Source organism: Rhea pennata, chromosome 16 (assembly GCF_028389875.1).
Source record: "Rhea pennata isolate bPtePen1 chromosome 16, bPtePen1.pri, whole genome shotgun sequence".
Classification (NCBI taxonomy): domain Eukaryota; kingdom Metazoa; phylum Chordata; class Aves; order Rheiformes; family Rheidae; genus Rhea; species Rhea pennata.
The window spans coordinates 7,089,680-7,112,273 of record NC_084678.1 but is presented as its reverse complement, the minus strand read 5'-3'; the positions used below and the strand labels follow the sequence as shown (position 1 = coordinate 7,112,273).

The window sequence follows — 22,594 nt, the reverse complement described above, 5'->3', positions numbered from 1 at the left end:
AAAAAAAATCAATAGCAATATGTAGAGCTTAGAAAAGATGTGTCATAGTAGAACTACATTACATGTATTCTCCTTAGGGAAGTACTGGAGGATCTTTCCCAGTTGAGAGATCAGAGAAAAAAAAAAAACCCACACCACCACCACACACACACATATACTCCCCCAAAAACAAAAACAAAGGGGACAAATAGGAGCAGTAATAAAATACCAGGCTCAAAATTAATTCATAAGAGTGAAAAGGAACTCCAGGATGAAAAAATACAAATAGTAGCTTAACTATTTCTTGCTTAAAAATGCTAGTTCCAGACGACTTGAAGACAGCATGAGTTCAGTTTTTTAAAAGGGCTGCAGAGGAGGTCAAAGGACTAGTTTGATAAACCTGTATGCTGTCCAATGTAATGTTCATGGTGAGCAAATTGGTAGAAACTATTATAAAGAACAGAAACAGTGAGCTAAGTTTAAGTGCAGTAAGGAAGACTCCACATGACTTTTAAAAAGGGAAGTTGCATCTCACACATACTGGAGTGCTATGAAGGAATCAGCTAAAAATCCTCTATTTGCATGCTTGCTAGTTGGTATCATCTTGGATTTCCAAAATCCATTTGATAAGGTTCCTTTACCAAAAGGCATTTAAAGAAACTAAGCTGATATGAGACGAGGGAACCATCACATACATTTGGGAGCTGGAGCAGAGGCTAGCAGTAACTTAAGTTTTTAGCATGGAAGTAAGCATCAGCAGAATTTCCTAGAAATGCATGCTATTCCCCAAATGATTCACCCCCCCTCCTTCCTAGGTCATTCATCTACTGCTGATACTAAATTATTCAGTCATAAAGAGGCAGGTGAGCGAAAAGTGTTGCAGGTGCCATTAGCCTTCAAGATGCTAGTCAATGACATTCAGTTAAATGCAACATAGAGTGGAAAAATAAGCCCAAGTCAGTTTTGCAAAGATAGGCTCTCATTCGGCTACTAACAACCAGAAGGACATTTTCAGGTTTGCCCTTTAGGTTTGTTAGTATTGCGTCCTTCAATAAAGCCAGAGTCTAGACTATTTAATGGTCTTGAAGGTGCACAAAAACAATGACCTGTTAAAAAGGGACAGGAAATCAAACTTATTAAGTAAGGTCACTTCCAAAGGCAGGAAAGAAACTGAGCCCCTAAAGGGGCCCCATCAAACCTGCCTGGGAAGCCGGGGCAGACGCAACCAGACACACCAGCACCAGAGCCAGCCCCCTGCAATGGCCAGGCCCCACTGACTCTTCCAGTTTAAGCCCTGAAGGTCCACAGCAACTAAGCATAGCCCTGCCTCACACCATTCTGAAGGCAAAGAAAAAAAACAATTGTTGGAGAAAAGCAGATGCCAGCAACGCACAAAAAATAAGCAGGAGTGGAAAGTCCTCCCAGATAAATATTTACCTCTTGGAATGGACATGAAACAAAAGGAAGCTTGACACAGCAATGGCTGTTACAGTAAAGTCACTCATCAGAAAAAAAAGCTCTTTTTACTCTCATATGAGCCCAGCTTCAAATTAGAGCCTTAGAGACAGCCAGAAACAAAACTCAAACCATTCTTTCCTCTTTATTCACAGGTGTATGGGATGAGGAGAGGGTGCCTAGGGAAAGGCAGAATTATTATTTTCATTTTTTCTTTTATTTCCTAAAGGAAACTCAAATGTCCTGGGGGGATGAACTGGGGGAGGATTCAAGGGAGAAAATTTGCTGGATTCACGTGAAAAGTACTCAAGCAGCATTAAACACAATTGTGGAAAACAGTTTTTTTTTTTAAAAAAAAAAAAGTATAACTGGAACCTCTTGACTTAATATATAAAAAAAATTTCAGCTTCTGCCTTCCTTCTTTCGGTCTTTCAGTTACTTATTCACCTCTTTCCTGAAGACATTTGCTTTGTTTTCTCCATTTCTTCCATTCTTCTGGTACTAGTGTGTTCTGGAAAGAGAAATCCAAACAATTAACTTTTCCAAGCCAAAAAAAAAAAAAAAAAAAGGCAATTCCTTGCACAGTAAAAAAAAACACCCAAACCTATCACTTGCTCTCGAAAGAAGCTTTTTTTGAGAGAAGAGTGATGAAACAGCAACATACTGCACCACAGCTGAGGACTGAATTCAAGGAGCATGGAAACAGTCAAATAACATGAAGATACATATATATATTTTATAAGACTTTTTCTACTGCAAAAAAAAAAAAAAAAAAAAAAAAAAAGAAAAAAGAGCACGGTTACCTTAGTATCACTCTTCTGCTTTAAACAGAGACATTTACTCACTTTGAATCAGTAGGTCCAAGTGTAAGCACATGTAAAAGAAAGTACCAAAGTGTAAAAGAAAGATATTCATGCCCCAAGTAGATGAAGGAGTCTAATGTAGGCACAGCAAACCCACCTTTTGGGGGTCCTTTTCCCTTTCACGAAGCCAGACACAGGCACAGCATCAGTGGATGCTGAGCACTGAACAGTTCAGCTCAGTAACAATACAGTCTTGGCTGACATCTAAGCCATCAGAGCTCAGCAATAAGGAACAAGCCTTTCAGCTGCACATGGCAGCAACATCTAATTTGTGGTTTTTGGATAACATATTATTTGCAAGATCTTCCAAGGTTACTCACAGCCCACAGGGAATTAAGGAGTTAAAATGTCACGCTGAGAAGCAGAAAAATTACAAGCTGTGGAGAACATACTTGTTAGGCATTTAGCTATGGGCCACTAAAAGGCTCAAACCCACTGACCCAAAGCTATGGCAAAAGGAGAAGCACCCAGGAGCTAGCACAGCACCTCCTGTCTGTCCAGCAAACACATGAAGGATACAGACAACATTTATCACCAGAACAACTAACAGCCACCCTCAGTTCCTTTCTAGTTACTTGTTTAATAGCTTTTTCTGTGATCAAATACTCCAAAACATTCAAGGGAGAGAAGAGATACTAACAGGGTGTTCCTCAACAGGACTCGAGGCCAAAGTTTTCCATAATAGTTCCCATATTATTCCCCTTAATTCCCCAAAATTTCCATAATAATTTTCATGAAACTCTTCCACACTGTCTGCAAACAGGAATTTATGCCAGTGCACATGGCTTCCTCAGAGGCAGCCACGTAGCCTCTGGCTTTGCTTTGCACCACAAAAACTGATCTCCATTCAACATACTGCATGTGCCTGAACACTGGCTATGAACACGAAGGAGATGAGAAACACATGAGATGTTCCAGCACAGCACTGTCTGCAGTGATTTCAGTCCCATCAAAGGAATTGTGCCAGATGCTCTCCTCCTCTCCCCATTATGAAAGTAACACACTGAACAAGACTGAAATCATGCACACATTTAGAAATGGATCACATGCAGCGTGGCAGGCAGTCTTGCCTATGCCACTGTGGGCCTACCAACCTGGGACCTTACCTGCTCAGAATCAAAAGAAATTAAGGGTTTTAATACTAGTAAAATGATAATATAGATGTATCAGATGATCATGTTTGATCAAAAGGGACTGGCTACTGCTGCCACTGACTGGGCCATTATGCCCAGTTTAGTCTAATTAGCAGATAAATCTGGGATCAGGTCATGTTCTCAGCTGAATGAGGTGATGCTGACCCAGCTTCTGCTGCACTCAGTTCTCCTCACCCCTACACAAGTACATAATTCAGCCCTACCAGCAACCAGCAGCAAGAGTGCCTGAGAGCTCAGTAACCATAATACTGCAGAGGGGGATATGGAGTACCAACAGCTAGATGGGAACAGCCCAGAGATTAACCATCTTCATCAGGTCCTCCTCTAGCTGGTGTTATTGATAATTTATTTACAGGAACAATAATGCTTAATTTAGGTTTATTTCATCACCTGATAGATGCTCAGTGTACAAGACAATGTACCCACATTTATACACCTGCACATATTACCACAGAGACTTCAGAGATTCAGGAATCTCATGAAGTCAATCAACTCTGAGGACACCTACTGCCAATATGCAAACCCAGCTGTAATCAAGGTCACTCAGTCTGATTTAAAGTCAAATAAGCCAAGCTGGAAAGAAAAACATCTTCAGCTAAGGCATCTTTTTGTCTGGGAAGTGAGGGATGAAAGTCAAACGAAACAATTGTCCAAGAAAAAAAGAAAAACAAAAACAGAAAGAACCCTTACTTCTAGAAGAGCTGGTCACTAGCAAAACCCCTTTTTATCGCAGTGTTCTATACTTTGCCAACCTACTGCTCTGCTCTGCAGCGATCCTGCCAAAAGGAGAAAGGAAGAAAGGTTCAGAGAAGATAAAAAGGAAGAAAGCAGTTCCAGGAACCAGAGCCAATGACAGAAATGCAAAAAAGCAAAACCAGGCCTTCTGGTAATTTCTGTAAAAACATGGTTTACATATAATACTGCTCCCACCCCGACAGTATTCCTTGTAGCAGAATGGCAGCTTTGCCTGCAAGCGCAATCTACTTAATTATCACTACACTTCAAAACAATCTGAGACATCTAGCAGCATGCTAACAACAACAACAAAAAATGTCTTTTAGGAACTTTAAAGTCATGTACAAAGGATTTAACTTTAGCCCAAGATAGAAGTTTTACTTTCAAAATTGCCACTGCATTTACAGCTTCTTCAAGTCATTTACTGTGAAAAAGCATACAGATAACCCCCTGCAGTGTTTTGAAATAAGAATCAGCCATCTGCATTTATGTGTTAACAGAAGCCCTGGTTGAGCTAAGACATTCAGAAAAAAGCTTCAGTGTATTCTTTTCCCCCAAATCTGTATACTAGGAAATCTATCATTATTTTATTATTACTCTTCAAATTAACAAATGAAACATTATTAAATGACACAGAATAACCCCATTGGCAACAAACTTCAGTGGGAACCCTTATGCTAACAAGAGTAAAGCGTCACACTTGAAGAGACTAGGCATCCAAGAAAGCAAGATTGAGAAATCTGAAAGGACAGTATGGGAAGGCCAGATTACAATAACAGTCTTTGCTAATACATAACACAGTCAGGCAAGCACCCTGTTTTTAAAGGCAAATCAATATGAAATCCCTGAAAACTCCACTGGCTTGTTGGTTCTTACAGCTCTTGGCCCAGTATTAATAGAGTGTAATTAAAAAAAATCGAGAATTCAAGAATATTTATACAGATAGGTGTACAAAAATAAACCTGTCATAATGTCTCAAAAAGGGGAAGTAATGCAAAAGCACAGGTTTGATGTCAAAGCAGGTCACAAGGCCAATTCCAAAGCCAAACTCTACATTAGTACAAAAGGTTAAAGCTTAAATCTCTACATGTGGAGCTGCTCATATAGAAACTCCAGGTGGCAGAAGTGAAGAACATTCTGACCTCCAATTAACGCACTATATTGGAGCTTGGTTCAGGGAACAGCCTGCAAACTGCATGAACCATGGTGCATTCTTGAGACACTGCATGTGACGCAGGGCACAAATGTGAAGAGTCAATCCCATCCTAATACAGGAAGTAAAGACAACATATGTATCTATGCAAAGACCACGTCTATACTGCAAAATGCAGAGCTGTGCCATAAGGAGAGGTACCCATGCTCGTGAGCACCGCACAACACGGCACAGCAAAGCTACACCAGCACAGGACCCAGAAGCAGCACCATGGCCAGGTTTTACAGCTCTGTCTCAGCGTGACTGCATTGTCTAGGAACAGGGCCACACTGGCCTGATTATACAGGTTCTAGGTTTGGAGGAAGCTTGTTCAGAGCTGGCTTACAGTTCACTGCTTGAAAGAGATACTCCAATACATTTACTACAGAACTGTACAATAGTTTAAGTTGGAAGAGTCCTGCAAAGACCATCTGGTCCCACACCCAGCTCAAAACAGGATCAACTCTGAAGTCAACTGCAACTTGTTGCAGTGTTTGATCATCTTCAATGAATTTCCCCCCACTAACATTTGTCAGAATTTTCCCTGTTGCTGATTGTGTCTGTTGCCCTTTGTTTGCTGCTGTATACTCCCAATAAGCATCTGCTTTCCTTTCCTCTATAACACCCTAGCAGGTAACTGAAGAAAGCAGTAAGACCTCCCTCCCCTAAAACTTAGCTGCAGAGAAGTTGGGCCTTTTCCACACTTATAACAGCTTTATTATCTAACAGTACTGTAAAAGCTTAATGCTTAATATATCACATAGTAAAATAATCTTGTGAGGGAATACATCTTCTTGCCAAATGCAGACTACCACATGTCAGTGAGTACGTGCTTCCTTTCAATACTTTCTCTGGGTGCCTGATCACTTCAGCAAGTGGCCCATACAGACCACTCTGAAGGCGCAAAATGAGCTACCTTTTAGCACCTCATTTTCCTACTCTGTTCAAGCATTCCACCTGAAAACAGGCATGAAAATGGGACTGAGCAGCCCACTGCCACACACAGGAGTATCTAAGAACTGAAAGAAGTGTCATCACTGAATCAGTTACTGACTTCAGATAGTGTCAGTGTGATCTCCTCCTCCCCACAGATTTTAAGAGCTGCTCTCACCAACACAATCGTCTCTCTGACTTACCGTTTTACTGCTTTCTGGGCCAGCATCCTGTTGCCTGCCAGAAATGTCACACCACCCAGAATGGCCAAGTACTTTAGAGTCTGGAACATGTTGAGCTGAGTCCAGTAGACATACATGAGTCCCAACATTGCTATGGAAAAAGACAGAGTTCATGGTAAAAGTTGTGCTTCAAGGAAACACTATTGGTTATTGCCAAAACAATTTTACATTGAACTTCGAGGTATAAGCATTAGGTCTCTAACTCATCTCTGAAGCTCTGACCATCAGATCCAAAGACATTGTTTGTTGTTGTCAGGGGAAGAAGGTGTCTGGGTCTACATAATGCAGAAAAATGTGACACAAATGGCTTACAAGTAGCTCCCTTCTGTAATAATCAAGGACATATGACAAAGGTTTCAGGCTATTAGGATGAGGAAGATATTCTGGATTTTAACAGGGGATATACTAACCTTTGTACATTTCCACGAATACAGAGCTTTAGAAAGCTTCCAAGGAAAATAGTTTTGGTTGAGTAACACACTTATCTAGGAAACAGACTAGATCCAATGTTTTCCTAACTTGCTATGTTTTTGAAAATCTACCAAGATAGTAAATAACTGTGTAACCATGAGAGCAACAAAATTGGTGAATAAATCTGGCCTGGTAAAGGAGCTAGACAGTAACAGGAAGAACGCTAATGAAAAGATGTAGTCAGTGAACCCACCGGTTTCTTCCCCTACATCCCCTGCCAAATCCCCTGCTTACAAAGGGTAAACACGCAATAAAGAATGTGACCTCTGGAAATAAAGCATTCTATTAAGTACAGATGAGTGGTGTGTGAGAGAAGCCTGGATAATAACTGCTGTTATAAGCTGATGGCCAGAACAGGTTTAGCACCATATTAACAATCATGAAAAGCAGGAAGGCAGATGAAAACAAGAGAACAAACGTTATGCTATTATGTCATTATAGTTAATAGGCTGCAAGTCCATTTTCCACCAGGACTCTCATCTGTAACTTTCAGGCGAGAAGGTCAAATAGAGCGGAAAACCTCTGACACTTACCAGCATGTCCCATGTGAAAAAGAATGGTGCTGGGAGCAAAACTGAAGTTGGAGATGTTGGCACCAATCTTTATCCACTAAAAGGAAAAGAAATAAAATCTGAGTAACAATGGCCTTACAAACACATGCTTTTATTTCAAACTTTAATACCTTTCAAGGTAATTCACTTTAAATTCTTCCATGAGTACAGTGTTTTCTGTACAAACTTGTTTTCATGTACAGAGACAAAATTACTACTGAGTCCTAAGCTAGCCCTGTAAGCTCTTTTAGTAGAAATTGTTCCTAGCTGCTTCTTATTCCAAAAAGGCAGTTTCTCAATTCTTTCTTAGACATGATTGGAATGGTATCAGGATTAAATCGCCTTTAAGCAAATGTATGCCCCAAATCTAAATTTTCAAAAACAACAACAAAAAAATCCCACAAAAATAAAAATTTGCCATTTCTATCCAGCAGAATTATTTTCTATTAAAAAAAAAAAAAGGTAAGGTTCTCACTTTGGAATCAACAAAAGGCTAGCTACAGATACAGGATGTTTGCTCACAAAAACAATTTCAGCTTTCAGAGTGCAGAAGAGAAAGATGGGAAGGACAGAAAAGAGGAACAGCATGAATCAAGTTTCTCACTCAGTGTCACCAACATGTCTATTGTGAACTTCAAAGACCAGAGGACACACCTATCTGAACACAAAGCTTCAGTGGAAAAGGCAAAACTGACTAAGGGCTTTAAGGAATGATCATTTTTAAGAAATGATGCTCTAAACAGTTGAATTCAACTTCGCTAGTTAAAATTTTTATATCACAAAGTTCAAAAACTCGAATTGGTAATACAGTGAGCTAGTACTAAATGTTCCTCACCTACAGACAGGCAAATACCAATTAAGTCATAAATTGAAATCAGTCTGAGGGAATTAAATGACATGGATTTTTTGATGGGTATATTAAAGTGTAAGCTAGAATCACTAATTTTCTCCCAGAAAGGTCTGATATTAGTTTTATCCTAATTTCACTGTTATTCAATGACCGCTAGCAGAACCATGCTGAGAAACTCACCTCACCTACATCTGCTTGGTTAATGTTGTTTTTTTTTTCCTGTTTTGATGATCAACCTCTACAGTTCAGAAATGAAACCAGTCAAACACCCTGCACTGACAATGATTTCTCAAGAACGACTACTGAAATGCCTAGAGCATCTCCATCTCCTTTCTAGAGCTGTGCTTTGCTAAGTATGACTGCAAGGATGCTGTGCTAATTAAGATTAACCCAGAGTTTTAATACGAAGTTTGGCTGGTCAGTCTCCTAAATGATGGAAAACATTTTCTTCTCTGTGGTCTAGTTCACTCACCAGAATGAGCAGCAAAAGCAAGGGGGAGAGAATCAGTGCTGTGAATGTGTTAGACACCACAGTAGGAGGCCTCTTCTCAGGTTCCCTGAACAGGTGCTGAAAACAAACAAACAAACAAACCCCAATGCATAAGTAGGAACACTCTTTTGCTCAGTTAACTCTTCCTTGCACTTAGAGAAACTTGTGTTAGCCTGTCATCAGCAGAAAGGCCAGAAAGGAGCAAGAAAAGTCTTCAGCAGCAGCAGGTTTTCCCTGGTGTTTGCCTAGTCAAATTTTCATGTTTGAATCTTCTCAATGACACCAACTGCTCTCTCACAGGTAGAGCACATAGCTTATTTATTCATATTCTGCAATGCAATGAATTTCTTCTCATTGAACAGCAATTCTGGTTTTCCTTTTATTCCGTTACTTGCACAGTTATTGTTATAAAAGATGACTTTTTCTGTTCTCATCTTAATATTTTTCTAATATGACCAGATAAGCCAGAGTAGGACTAGCCCACTTCTCCCCCCCCCCCCCCCCCCGCCAACACTGTGAGGTTTTATTTCTAGAGCTTTTTTTGGATGATACCTGGATTTCAGGTTTGGGTACAAAGAGGTTCTTGGACTGGACTGTGGATGGAGCATCCTCTTCTGGAAATTTGATAACAACATCAGCCTGAAATGAAACTACACAGCTTCAGGAATTTTCACCTTAATATATTGACAGTAAGTTTTATAAAATCTAATACATCACCGTGGCATATTTGCTAATTTGTCAATCCATATAATTGACATGATTTTTAAAGGAAACTAAGGAAAAGTTACCAGATTTTAAAAGGAAATTTCTGCTAAACAGAGAAAATAGCACTTTTCATTCAAACCCACAACAGCTATGAAGTTCCTGTTCCATCATGCGCTCAATGAACATTCATTTAAATCTTGCTTTGATGCTTACTTGGGATGGAAAGCTTAGAAATGAACAAGAGGCCTCAGAGCCTGTGAACGGTGAAAAAGGCAGATGTTTCACTACAAGGAATTATATCTGCCTTTTTTTCTTCCACAGATGTACGATACCCTTCACCCTAGACTGTCAGTAACCTCAAAACCAGATCACCAAATGTACAGCTACATACCACATTCCACAGGATTGGATTTTCCAGAGTGGCATCTCCAATGATCAGGTAAAGAGTATAGGTACCAGAAGCAGAGTCAAACTCGGTCTTTCGCTCAGAAGTGTCCAGCTCAAATTTGTATACATTCTTGCTATCTGGTTCTGCAACAAACACTACCTCTTGGCCAGTCTTTTGGTTGTGAAGTCGGACAAAAGTCTGAAAGAAAAGATCGTAACGTTTCTAGAGGATCTCAAAGTACTTTTTACAGTAAACTGAGTGTTACCTGAGAAGATCTGTGCAACAGAAGAAAAATTTTTCAATTTTTTTTTTTCAAAAAAAACCCCTCTACTTTCAAGGAGTATTTCAGGAATAGTCCATATTCAAAAATCAGACATGCATTTTTCACAGTGCAGAGTACCTTCACTCATACTGTTGATTTAACATGCAATATCAGAGCTAAGACTTCATTTAACATATAGCAAGCACAAACAAAATGAGACCATGCCCACCCTTTATCAAGACTGATGCTCTTTCACAATCCATTTCAGAAACATAAGGCTTTTCAAAGTACATGAAATCTTTTCAAGAGCAACTGTCACCTTAGATACTTCATGATGGAACATCCAGGTGACAGGGTAATGATAAGAATTTGTCCTAACCTGGTGAGGGATGAGCTCAGCTCCACTATTCACATCTATCAGCTGGAAGGACAAAGCAAAATTCTGATGGCTGTCAGCAGTGAATGAACCCTTGGCTTTGGCTGGATAAGCTACTCTATGGAGAGAAAAAAAATAAAGAGAATCGAGGCAATCTTCCAAGAAAAGGCTACAGAAACTGAGGCATGCAAGCCTGACTAGCAGTACTGCAGTCTATTCAGCACAGATGATCTGTTCTATCAAATACTTAAATAAGCTAACATGTCTTTCTGTTCTACTATAAGTTTAAAGGAAATAAATGAATGCACTTCTTAAATATTTTGCTTGAGAACAGGCAATACCAGTAGCTCACAAAAATCTTAGTAGTTTGTTGTAAGGTTCAAAGGAAGCCCATAAAACAAGGCTTTACTAACTGTACATCCCATATTTCACTTAGCCAAGGCTCTACTGCATCCAAAGCTGCAATGGCAGCAGAGCAGGAAGAACAAATATACAAACTTCAGCACAGAAGAATTAATACACAGAGAAGGGCCTCAGTGAAGCTGTGAAACTCAAGTTAAAACTCCATGCATTATATTTTAATTGATGTCAGTTAAACAGACAGCTACCCCCACCTGAAAAAAAAGACCCAAACTAAATTCAGTTCAAGTACACCTGGCAGTGGCACAGTCACACACCCTATACACTGCATACAGGTAGCTTTAGAGTCTATCAAAGCCTGACAATATTAGAAAAATTGTAGCAATTATTTTAACTTGCATTTGCTACTGAGTTGTGTCAAAGTAACAGAAGATTCTGGTTGCCTGGCTTTTGTTAGTAGATGCATCAATATTAAAGAAAATCACCGCCAAAAAAAGAGACCTCCCTCCCGCCACCAAAAGATAGTATATTCCAATACAGGATTCCTCTGGTTTAGCAGAAGTAGGTAAAGGTCGAAAGACTTGCAACATAGAGTCACAGCTGCCCCTTAAAGCATCATGCACACTGAGTTATTTTACCTGGTTGTTTTTGGCGCAATGCTCTGATCTTTATCCACGGTAGAAAGATCTACATTTGTAACCCCAACCTCTGTGGAAACTTTTACTTTCAACTGCAACCAAGCACAACAGGAAGTTACTGAGAGCACCCAATTTCTGCACAGACTACTTACAGTGGAGGTCACCTCAGCAGCTTTCAGTTCTTCTGTCCCCTTCCCCAAAGGGAAGCTTACCCTAAGCCAAAGACAGCACCTAATCTGAATGAAAGGATCCACACCAGTCTACTTTCTGGCAAAACTCCTATATCAGATACTAACCTTAGCCATTCCCTTCTTCCCCGCACAAGCGGCCAGGTCTGAAGATACCTCGTTCTCAAACATGCTGGAGTCAGCTGCCCTTTTGAGAACTGCTTTTATGAAACAATCCACCTATCCAGATCTGACTAATTTGCTTTTAAAAAGAGCAGAAACTAGCTATTAAATATATGATTTAAACAGGAGTAAATATGCATGTACAGTTTATTAGATAACAATTGGAGATGAGAATCCTGATAGCAACCAGTTATGTCTCTGTTGGTTCCTGAAAGTCTAACAGGTTTCTGCAGATTGTATTATTAGTAGAGAAAGGCAAACCATTTTTGCAGATCTGTATTTTGTTTTAGCAAGCTTTCCTTCAGAGGAATAATATTTATCATTTAGTGCATGGCAAATCAGTATGGCCCTGCCATTTATCACAACACTTTTGTGCTAAGTGCTGCATAAAGCCAGAGTAAAGAAATATTTTTCCGCCCTCTCTGCAGCTCCAAACAACAGAATCTAGACAATAAATCTTAGTGGGTTTGAATGATTTCAGTCTCTCTCCCAAACACATGCAGTTACTGCAGGCTGTAGTTTTTAATTAGCACATTTGTTTGCACAGCAGATAAACAATCCCTAAAGAATTAAAGTTTGTTTCATTGCCAAGACATTTTTCCATTATATATATTTGTTATTACAGGTTTGCTCATGTGAATTAGTCCCATCTACTCACTCCGAAAAGCAATTCACATAAAATCTATAGGAAGAATAAATAAAAAACACACAAAACAAGCTGCCTAGGTCAGACTTCAAACCCAATAGTCTTAATAGTTCCTTTACAACTGAGATTTAAAAGTACAATTCAACATAGAGGTTATCCCTAAAATAATCTACAGGCTAGTGAATCCTATTCAAGAGGACTTTAGTGAAAACTTATTTTGTTTCCAAGATGAAAGCAAAGAAAGATGGACTAATGAAGCAACCATTAAATAATTTAAGTGAAGGCAACTCAGAGCTGCTGTGCATAGCCCCTCAAACTGAACGGTACACAAACATCTCTCAAATATTTTAATGCCAGGAAATGCAGTTTCTGCCTAGAGTAATAACCCACTGGTTTAGCTCATTACTGTCAAAAACGATGGTGCATTAAGGACAATTAATGCTAATAACAGTAAGGAAAAAAAAAAAAAGCAGCAGTTCCCCCAGCAGTCCTCCCCCATAACAACGTGTCTTATTAGGAACAGCTCACACAAAGCCACCCCTGCATTAATGCATTCCTACTGGTACCTCTGTGTGCCAGCAGTGAGCTTAAGCAGGACCAATCAATCCCCTTTTGACACTCCTAAGTGCCATTAATACTACAATGACAACATCAATTTGATACGCATGTTAAAGGCCAGCAGTTGTAAGTAAGTGTCTCTTCCACACCAAGCTGACAATGTTGCGAGGCTTCAAAAGCTAATCTTTTCCTGAAATAGGTGACTGAAGGTAAAAATTAATGTCGAAAACAGACATAACTGAAAGTGTCCTCGGCTGTTGACACAGGGGGTGACTACACAGTCACAGAAGTCACATCCTTCTCACTGTAACAACCTCGCGGGAAAAGTAGAACTCAGTGTTTATGTAAGACCAGTATTTATTGAGAGAAGCAGTACAACAGCTTTTGTTACCAAAAAAAAAAAAAGAGTATACGTGTATGAAATGAAGACTTAATTTATATCTGCAGTTTTGCTTTCATAGTGGAGAAACAGCAAGCACCAACATCTATCCAGTTAGGAGATGCCAAAAGATCCCCTTGCACCTCTCTTAGGACTCCAGAGGCTATATATACAAATGCTTAGCTTCCGTACACCAAGGAATCATGAGACTAGCCAAGCCTTGAGACTTCAACTCAATGAATGCTCTCAAGAACTAATAATCTTAGTAATAGCTTTTGTGCAGCTAATTTAAAAGAGTGGCTGCCACATAAACATTGTCACTGTTAGCCTTTGTTCATATGCTATCAAATCAGCAAATATCTTACTAAGTGATAAACCTGTTCTGAAATTTACACAAATTTCTTTTGAGATGCTAGCCTGGTAACTGGTCCTGATCTTGAGTTAAAATCCAATGCATTACAGAAAAACATGCAATAGAAGTGCAGTACAAATGGCAATATCCTTAGAGGGTATAAATAAAAAACCGCTTTACTGAATAGGCACATAATTAGAAAACCATCAAGAGACGCACTCACCTCAACTTTGTTAGCAATAAATCGTTTATCTCCATCAACACTGATGGAGAAATCATAATATCCACTTGCAGGTTTGATACTCATGAAGTTCAGCTCAAAGGTATTTCTGTGACAGAAAAAGCAATGTATTAAGTATCCTCTAAGACATAAATACAGCAGTCTGATAAACATCTTGTTACTAAGAAGTTTCCAAATACGTTAGATTAAACAGGCAAACAGAAAAAGCAATGTTAAGTTTTGTGCATAAGTGCAGGAAAAAGCTTTCTTTTCCAAAGTTCCTCTGAAATCAGAAGAATTTTGCAGTTACCCAGTCAAAAAGAAAGCCTCATAACAAAAATTCAGTATCACTACCAAATGTGCTTTGTCACCACTTATCAACAAAAATGCAACTACAACATTTTGAGTTTTCCATCACACAAGCATTTCTCTGGTGGAAGAGCACACAAAGGGGGAAAGTAGAAGTTCAATGCTGTTTAAATAGAACCCATTTGCCACACAAACTACAAAAATAAGATTATTTTCTTACTCTGACAAAGCAAATGCTGTCTGTTGAAGGACAATAGCTTTGGTAGATGCGGACTTAGCATAGTCTAGCTTCACAGAAGCTTGAGTCAGTGGCTGAGACATAACGTCGGTCACTTGTAGCTACAACAACAAAACAAGAATTTCTGGGAAACCTTTTATCCCAAGAGAAATGTAAGCGCATACAAGGCTACTTGCTTTCAGAAAGAGCTCCTCCTCCCATATTATACCCACGGATTTCTCCCCTGCCCAGCATCCCAGATGCACTACATCCTTTTTAAGATAGTTAGGAAAGCTAAAGTTTCTGATCAAAAAAGCTGACTTCCACATAATACCTTTTTAAGGTAGTGTCTGATAAGCCTCCAATAAGCAGATGCTTGTAACACTCATTTCATAAGAGCACTAAATCCCCAGATCTACTAGAACCCAAGTCCTGGAGCTAGAAGTGAAAGACATCTTACATGTTCAGTCAGCCCAGCACTGTAACACTAAGGATTCAGTCATGAGATTTAAGTCTAAGAACCCACCCTGAGCACAGGCTGATGGTGAGAGACAGCTGCAGGCCCATCAGGGACAATAATGACAGGCAAGTGGTAACGGTTCCGAGATAAAGCACCTGCAGCACAAGCAACACTGAAGGCCTCTGAAAGCGTCTCAAAATGCTTTTTGCTAAAAATTGCATTCATCAACTGAATAATTTGATCCTGAAAGAGGAAAAACAAATCACATTAGCACCACCAGCTTCCCACACCATTACAAACAGATTCAGTACGAAGTTATTTATATTAAATACATCCATCATTTATTAAAAACCATTTAATTTTACATTTGCTTTAAAAATAACTCACGTTAAGAGGTAACTCAGAATTAGTTTCTTTTGTAATGTCACATTAGCATTCTTATTCTTGGCTGGGAAGTTCCAACCACAATCACTGCAATTGTTCTGAAAACTTGCAAAAATAGAATTTGTATCTACCTCTTCAAACAGTATGTTTAAGAATGAGAGAAGCACCCAGACTACAGTTTGGATTTGGGAGCCAAACAATTGTCTTTGTACAGTAGGAAAAGACTAAAGCAAGATGTCCTGGCCACCTGCTAAAAGGCTATGGGAAGGTGATGCAAAGCATCCTAACGGCTCTGGAAGTACCCAGTAAAGGCCTATGCAGGCTTGTCTGCTTGGGCACAGCGGTATCCTTAAACTAAGAGGATTAGCTTTAAAGCAATACCACTGGGAGCATAGAGTCAGCTCTGGTTCTAGGATGTGCCAACTCTCCTGGAACTAGGAGTGGATAATAGTGTTACCTGTAATTTGACCTACACAAAGGACCGTGGGCTAGGTTCTAATCAGAAGTGAGAACAATAACCAAAGACAATCCCAAATAAAGCAGCACGTACACAATCTAGTAACTTGTACACAACCAGCAATTTTAAGTGAAAACTATTACATCTCAAATTTTCATCCTCATGCTTGTATGAACGAGCATCAAGGTACATTATATGCCTAAAGAAGGCATCCAGATAGATGCTACAGATCTCTTGTATAGTGCCAGTCTTGTAGTGTTTTTCATTTTTAAGGATCCAGACCTTGCATCTGACACAATGATGTGAAAAATGCACTGAAAACTGAACTGTGAAAAAACACATGAGCTATTATTTTAAATAATACTTAAAAAAAAAAAGAAGTTTTGTGGCTTTCTGGAAAAAACAGGCACTCTCAGCATTCACAAGAGAAAGCAATAAAGTCCCAACAATAGTACTTCTGACAGCACAAATCTGAATCAACACTAAACAATTATCTTTAATTGGGCCCCCTTTTAAGCATACTTGAACTCTGGTAGTTTGAATTGTGTGTACCAGAATCACCACCTCAAAAGTGACATAAAAATTACTTTGCATTTAGTCTATTTGGCAGCAGCATGGAAAAGAGCCAGGAACAAACTCAGACGTCTTACACTGGCTTCAGTCTCAACCCTGTCACTTTGGCTTATACTGCAGGGAACTGCCACTTTCAATCAAATGTGTATCTCACTCAGTTAACTTGTTAACTGAAAAAAAAAAAAAAGAGAAGTTAAGCAGAGAGCTTGCAGTAATGATTTACAACTTAATCTACCTCAAAAAGAATTTCTAAACAGTCTTTCATTTCAGTATAATGACCACACAGTTTTTGTGTCTGGATTCTTGATCAAGGATTATGGTATTAATGTCATCTCCTTTTGGAATGCCGCAAACTACAGCGCCTGCATTTCCTGACAGGTATATAACAGCCTGTCTTAATAAACAAAGAAAACTAGGCCTCACTTGCCATTTCCTTCTGTACATTTGGGAGGAAAGAAAGATCAGCTTGTGATCCTGAAGGTGCAATTTCCTCCTATATTTTGTTAAATAACATTCCCACTGATATTTCCTCTTTCATTCAGTGTACTCAATCCTTGTTCTGGGCCAAATTCTATCCAGTTATACTGCCCATTTATACTGCATGAAATGAAATGCACGGAACTGCATGAAATGCAGAAATGACTAGGCAGATCCTTTTTGTGAACTACAGCATGCAAAGGAGGAAAAGGTAGATACAGACCTCCTTCATTGCTGGCTCTGTACCCACATGGTCCGACAGCTTATAGGCAGCAGCAATAAATAGTGCAGTAGTCTCGATTCCTTCTTCGAATTGCAGATAAACTCCACCCAGGTCATCCAGGCGAGCAACAAGATCCTGACAAAGTTATTTAAAGTGTATTCAAAGAGATTCACACAGATCAGCTCTACTGTTAGACAGCTAACCAACAGTATGGGATCACTTTAATATTTCATAACAGTCATTTAGAAATATTTTTAAAAAATCAGTATTTACTGGATTTAATTATAAGTCATTACTTCCTATGCCACAGTCCACTGTGAATTAGGTAAAGCAGCTCAGGAAAAATACCCGCTTGAAAGGAACGGCCATGTCAACTTACATTATGCAAGAAAGGAATTATGTAAGTTGACTTTTCAGTTTGTTTTGCACGTTAATACATCACTCAGAACAAATTTACAAAAAAGTTTGACTAATTAGAGATCATAACATGTTCCTACCTCTATTTCTTCAACAATGCCACTTAGGTCTGCCTGCTGGGACAAATAAGACGCCGTTTCCAAAGCCTGGATGGTTCTTCAACAATTAAAGACAAAAAAAAAAAAAGTGTGATTTTCCTTCCTTAAAAGCCAAACATCATTCAAATCAAGGCAAATACAGTTTCTATTCTGAATGGAGTGTAAAATAGTTGTTACTGCATTCTCCCAGTTGACTCAGGGCAATGAATTTGAAGTGGTCAGTGGAAATTTAGTTTTCAGTTAGATAAATGCTGGTTCAGCTGCATCAGTTCTGCAACAAACTCACAGATTCAAAGGCAGAGAAGAAACTGAAAACTGAACTACACATAGCACAGATCCTCAAACTTGCTATTGAGGCTTCCCACCAGCCAGGTTTTTGTGAAGAAATTAAGTTTCCCTTTCTTCCCTGTCTTTTAAGGAAAGTTCTGCTCTCTCCTTTCACAGTCAAATTCACTTAAACAGTATTTGGTAATAAATGTCAAGATCCCTTCTGCTAACCAGCACACTTTTTTCCACCTCACAGTAGAGGCGATTCAATCTACAAAGAGGGCTAAGGAAGAGCATATCAATTTTACTGCAACTCTAAGAAGTGATGAAGGACTGCAGCTAGGTTTTAAGTCAGAAATTTTTTGTGAATGCTTTTGAAATTAGAGGTTTCTTTAGGAGGCATTCTCTTTACACTGACCATTACTCTCAAACTAAACTGAATAAATTATCAGCTTGTTTGCCAAGCATATTTTCAAATTTTCCCAGAGAGAAAACAATGAACTGAACACATATCCCAAATGAAAACATAGTACCTATCCCACTAGATCTACATTACAAAACTGGTGAAGTGTTAAAACACCCGTCACTCCAAAATCCAACTGCCCAGAAGATAAACGTGCGACCATGAAACATTTCTCTGAAAGACTTACGCCAGCACGCTTTCTTCTTTGCTAAGACGAGCAGTAAGAGCACTAAGTGCTTCCTGAGATGCTAAAGGAAGGCCAAAGCCACTCAGGGCCCCAACAGCATGGAAGATCTGGGTGACAGAAGAATCCTCACTGACAGCTCCAAGAAGCAACTCCCTTGTCTCATTTGAAACAGTAACCTGAGGAAGAACATAGGGAACACTGAGTCATACTTAAAAACACATCCTTTTAGTCACCACTGATTTCTTCCTGCAGCAATACACTTGATTGGTAAAGTACTATTATCTGCTAGGAAAAGAGGTCCTTTATCTTTTGTTACCTTTTAGTTTAATTAATTCAGTCTTTAAAATTACGCAGGATAATTCGCAATTCAATCTTATCCCTAGTACCCTACTACAAATAGTACCTGCTTTTCATCTGACGTCACAAGATGGTGACGGTGATTTGTATTGTTGTAGTGTTTTAACCCAGGGTTTACATTCAATCAGTTTACAGTCCATCCAAACAGTTTTTAACTGAAGTCATTTTTGTGAATTTATTAGAAATATGCTGGCTCCTTTTTTCTCAGCCACTGCTATTTAATCAAGAGAACAGCAAAGCATCCCAAGCTCCTCCATCACCACTCTAACCCACGAGGTGGCTTTTCCCCTAGACGCTGTACAGCTCTGAATTTATATGTACATTTTGCTTGAGTGCTTGAAGAGTATCTGGGGAAGGAAGGGAGTGAAAAAGAGTAGTCTTCACAGCCAAAAATGCCCTGACAACCAGATCAGTGGAGAACTAAGTGTTTGAAGAAAAATAGGTAACTGTTCTGTGAAGGTACAGTAATGTAAAATATGAAGGAGCTACTATCATCACACATAAGGATACAAAATAGCTGATTTATGTAGGCAAAAAGATAGACAGGAAAACATGTTAGTTATGAAACTTGTCCTGTTTCAATTGTGATGTTATACGTGGGTACATAAAAACTTCTCTGCCAGATCCCTGCCTCTCTCAGTGTAGAGGCAGCGCATACAAAGAAGCAGAAGCTATAGCATGTCTCAAGATACAGCATGGTTTTAAACATCTTTTTAAACGCATTTGATACAAAAAACTTCCTATAACTACGCTTAAACTTGTCATTTATGGAAAATGTGTGGTACAAAAGAGATTGTTAGTTTTCAAAATACTTTGCCTTACATACAATACTCAAAACACATGTTGTAAGTTATTTACCTAAGACACAACAAACTACAATCCACTAACTGAAGGAAAAAGTAGAAATTATGTTCAAAGGGATAACCCAAGGATAAGTGTTTACTTGATAAGACTTGCCTTCAGAGTTTAGGGGTCCACACTCACCTCACATCCAGACAGGACTCGGATGGACTGTGCAGCATAAAAAAGGGAATCGACGCTGCTGGAGTCTGCATTAGATTTGATGAAATTGCAAGCAGCCTGTGAAAAAAGAGAAACAAAATGACAGCAACAGTCTTGACTTAAACCACTGAAAGGAGATTTAAATGATGTTCTATTTCATGTACACTGAAAAAGGACAAAAGAAATCCTTAGTAACTGCAAAACAGCAGAACCTAAAAACTCCAAAATCCCACTCTGCTACATGCTGCACAGAATCAAAGATGTACCTGTTCAAAGAGATAAACGATTTTTTTTGGTAGAGCCTACTGCAGACAGAATACACATTTAAATAGAGTACAACCGTAAGACCTACCAGAATAATAGTGCTATGTGCATTTTATTAGGGAAAACAATTCTAGTATAGAAAACAGCCAGAGGCGCAGTAGGTTCTTCTGTGAGTGAACTTGCTTCCCAGTTTTATGTTATAAATAAAATCATTAATGGACACAGGATTTCAAAGTAAATAAAAGGAAAAGTGAGGTAAACGGCTAAAAATATGAAGGCAAGCAATGAGACTCCCCACTGACCTGTAGCAAGCCTATTAGTGGCTGACAAAAGAATAGAAGGATCATTAAGATTCTATTTTAACTATGAAATGAGCAAGAATTTAACTGTTCTCAGATAAATCTTTAGACCTTGGCTATGTGGAGAATAGGCTCGACAAGGATTTTAATGGTACAATTAATCTAAGAATTCTGAAAAGCATTTACTTATGCATTATGCCTAGCTATTATTTTTACTGCTCTACTTTATAACAGTCCTACCCTGTGTCAAAGCATACTGTCAGAAAAAAAATGGTCTCAACACAAAAACTCAAAAAAATAACAACAAAAATTACTCCTTAACCGCACAGGCAAATGCTGTATTACTGTTGCCAGAAATAGGAGTGATTAAAAACACAGTTAATACTGACATCAACAAACTGAAGCAGCAGCTCCCAAACTAGTCTGCAAAATACCAATTACCCACCAGACAGGGTGGGCAGCATGGTGAACCACGTCATCTTCAGACACCTCATGATTAAGAGCTGGCAGTGTGTACACACAAGAGTCTAAGAGGCCTGCACCAAATAGTATGAGAACAGCTAAACTATTTGAGTTTTTGAGAAAATAACAAATTTCTGTTTATAGACTTAAGTATATAGGTAAGCATGTACCTGTAAGTAAATTGCTCAGCATGAGAATAATCTACAACATTAAAAATGGAAAAACAGATGCAAAGGGATTAGTAAGGTCAGGAAGCATCATACTGACACTACAAGTCTTTGTTTCTATCTTACACATTAAAGAAAGTATTTTACAGCCAGAAGTAACAGAATGACATGATCTGGCTGCATGTGCTGTGGCAACTAAAAAGAAGTAACAAAAACTCCATTTAACAGGAAAACAAAGCAAGTAATGCCACAGGCAGAAATAACTGTCATAAAGTAGTAAACTGATAGCTGTGTTAATGCAACAACAGATTACAGTTGGATGAACCCCAAAATTACTATTTGGAAGCACCAAGTACAGGGGAGCTTGCAGCACTGTCCTCCTGGGCAAAGATGCAATAGCTTTATTCAAATGAGAAGCTCAGCTGAAAGACTGACCCTAATTACCCTAATTATCAATGACTCGCTCAGATATTAAGAAAACTACACACATTTACGTTACGTTTTCCCTACTGTAAAAAGAACTGGGAAGATACTGCAGGAACTTCCATCGTTTCTCCTCTCCCATTGCTGTGCTGCCCCTGGGGCTTCCTGGCACGCAGGAGCGCTGCTGTGCTGAATCGCACGGATTTAGGCGCGCAAGAGAACCACCCCCAGGCAACAAGAGCGAGGAGGACTGGCGGGAGGGAGGCAGGGCGGGGGGCTGAACGCCGGCCGCACCAAGCACGCACCTTCTCGTCGGCCACCCGCGCGCCCAGGCTGCTGAGGCCCACGATGGAGTGGAAGGCGCCCTGCAGGTCGGCGAAGGGCCGCTCCAGCGCCGCCCGCAGCCGCGCCAGGTCGCGGCCGGTGAGACGGTGGCTGGGCGCCAGGGCCCGGGCGCCGGCCAGGAGCAGCAGCGCGGCCGCCGCCAGGAACAACCGCGGGCCTACGAGAGACAACGCCGTTAGCGACGCCCCCGCGGCGCGGCGCGGTTCTCCCCCCACACCCCGGGGCTGCGACCGCCGCGGCCCCCGCCCGCGCCTCACCCGGCGCCGCCATGTTGCAGCTCGCGGCCACGGCCCCGCAGTCTCTTCCGCCCAGCGCCCCGCCCCCGGGCACACCACCGCGCCACGGGGCAGGGGCAGCGGGCGGCACCGCTTCTTCAGCGGGAGGGAGCCGGTCCAGGAGATGCCGCAAGAAAGGAGCCGAAAAGATAGAAGATAGTTGTTCAGCCGACACAGCCTGGGCGGTGGCGGCTGAGGGGCGGTGGCGGTCTCGCCGGTGGCTGGGACAACGACAACCCCCCCAAAGGGGAGCAGGAATGGTACGTGCCTCCCGGCTCCCCCCGGGCGGGGAGGCGGGCCCTGGAGAGGATGTGGGCTT

At 40.2% G+C, this 22,594-nt stretch overlaps 1 protein-coding gene across 2 annotated transcripts; it reads right to left on the bottom strand.

The window, feature by feature from the left end:
• Positions 1-1,560: 1,560 nt before the first annotated feature.
• On the bottom strand, positions 1,561-22,299 carry RPN2 (ribophorin II). 2 transcript variants are annotated; one of them, XM_062589062.1, is made up of 18 exons: positions 22,258-22,299; positions 21,961-22,157; positions 20,023-20,118; positions 18,682-18,857; positions 17,747-17,822; positions 17,250-17,384; positions 15,202-15,378; positions 14,679-14,797; positions 14,153-14,258; positions 11,645-11,736; positions 10,650-10,764; positions 10,012-10,206; positions 9,468-9,554; positions 8,898-8,993; positions 7,558-7,633; positions 6,515-6,644; positions 4,142-4,227; positions 1,561-1,945 (listed from the first exon to the last, which is right to left on the bottom strand). In XM_062589062.1, exons 1-17 carry the CDS (start codon positions 22,268-22,270, stop codon positions 4,176-4,178), a joined length of 1,938 nt encoding a protein of 645 aa, XP_062445046.1. In that variant the 5' UTR covers positions 22,271-22,299; the 3' UTR covers positions 1,561-1,945; positions 4,142-4,175. The 2 variants fall into 2 exon arrangements, with proteins under 2 accessions (XP_062445046.1, XP_062445047.1); XM_062589063.1 differs by lacking the exon at positions 4,142-4,227.
• Between the last annotated feature and the right edge of the window lie 295 nt (positions 22,300-22,594).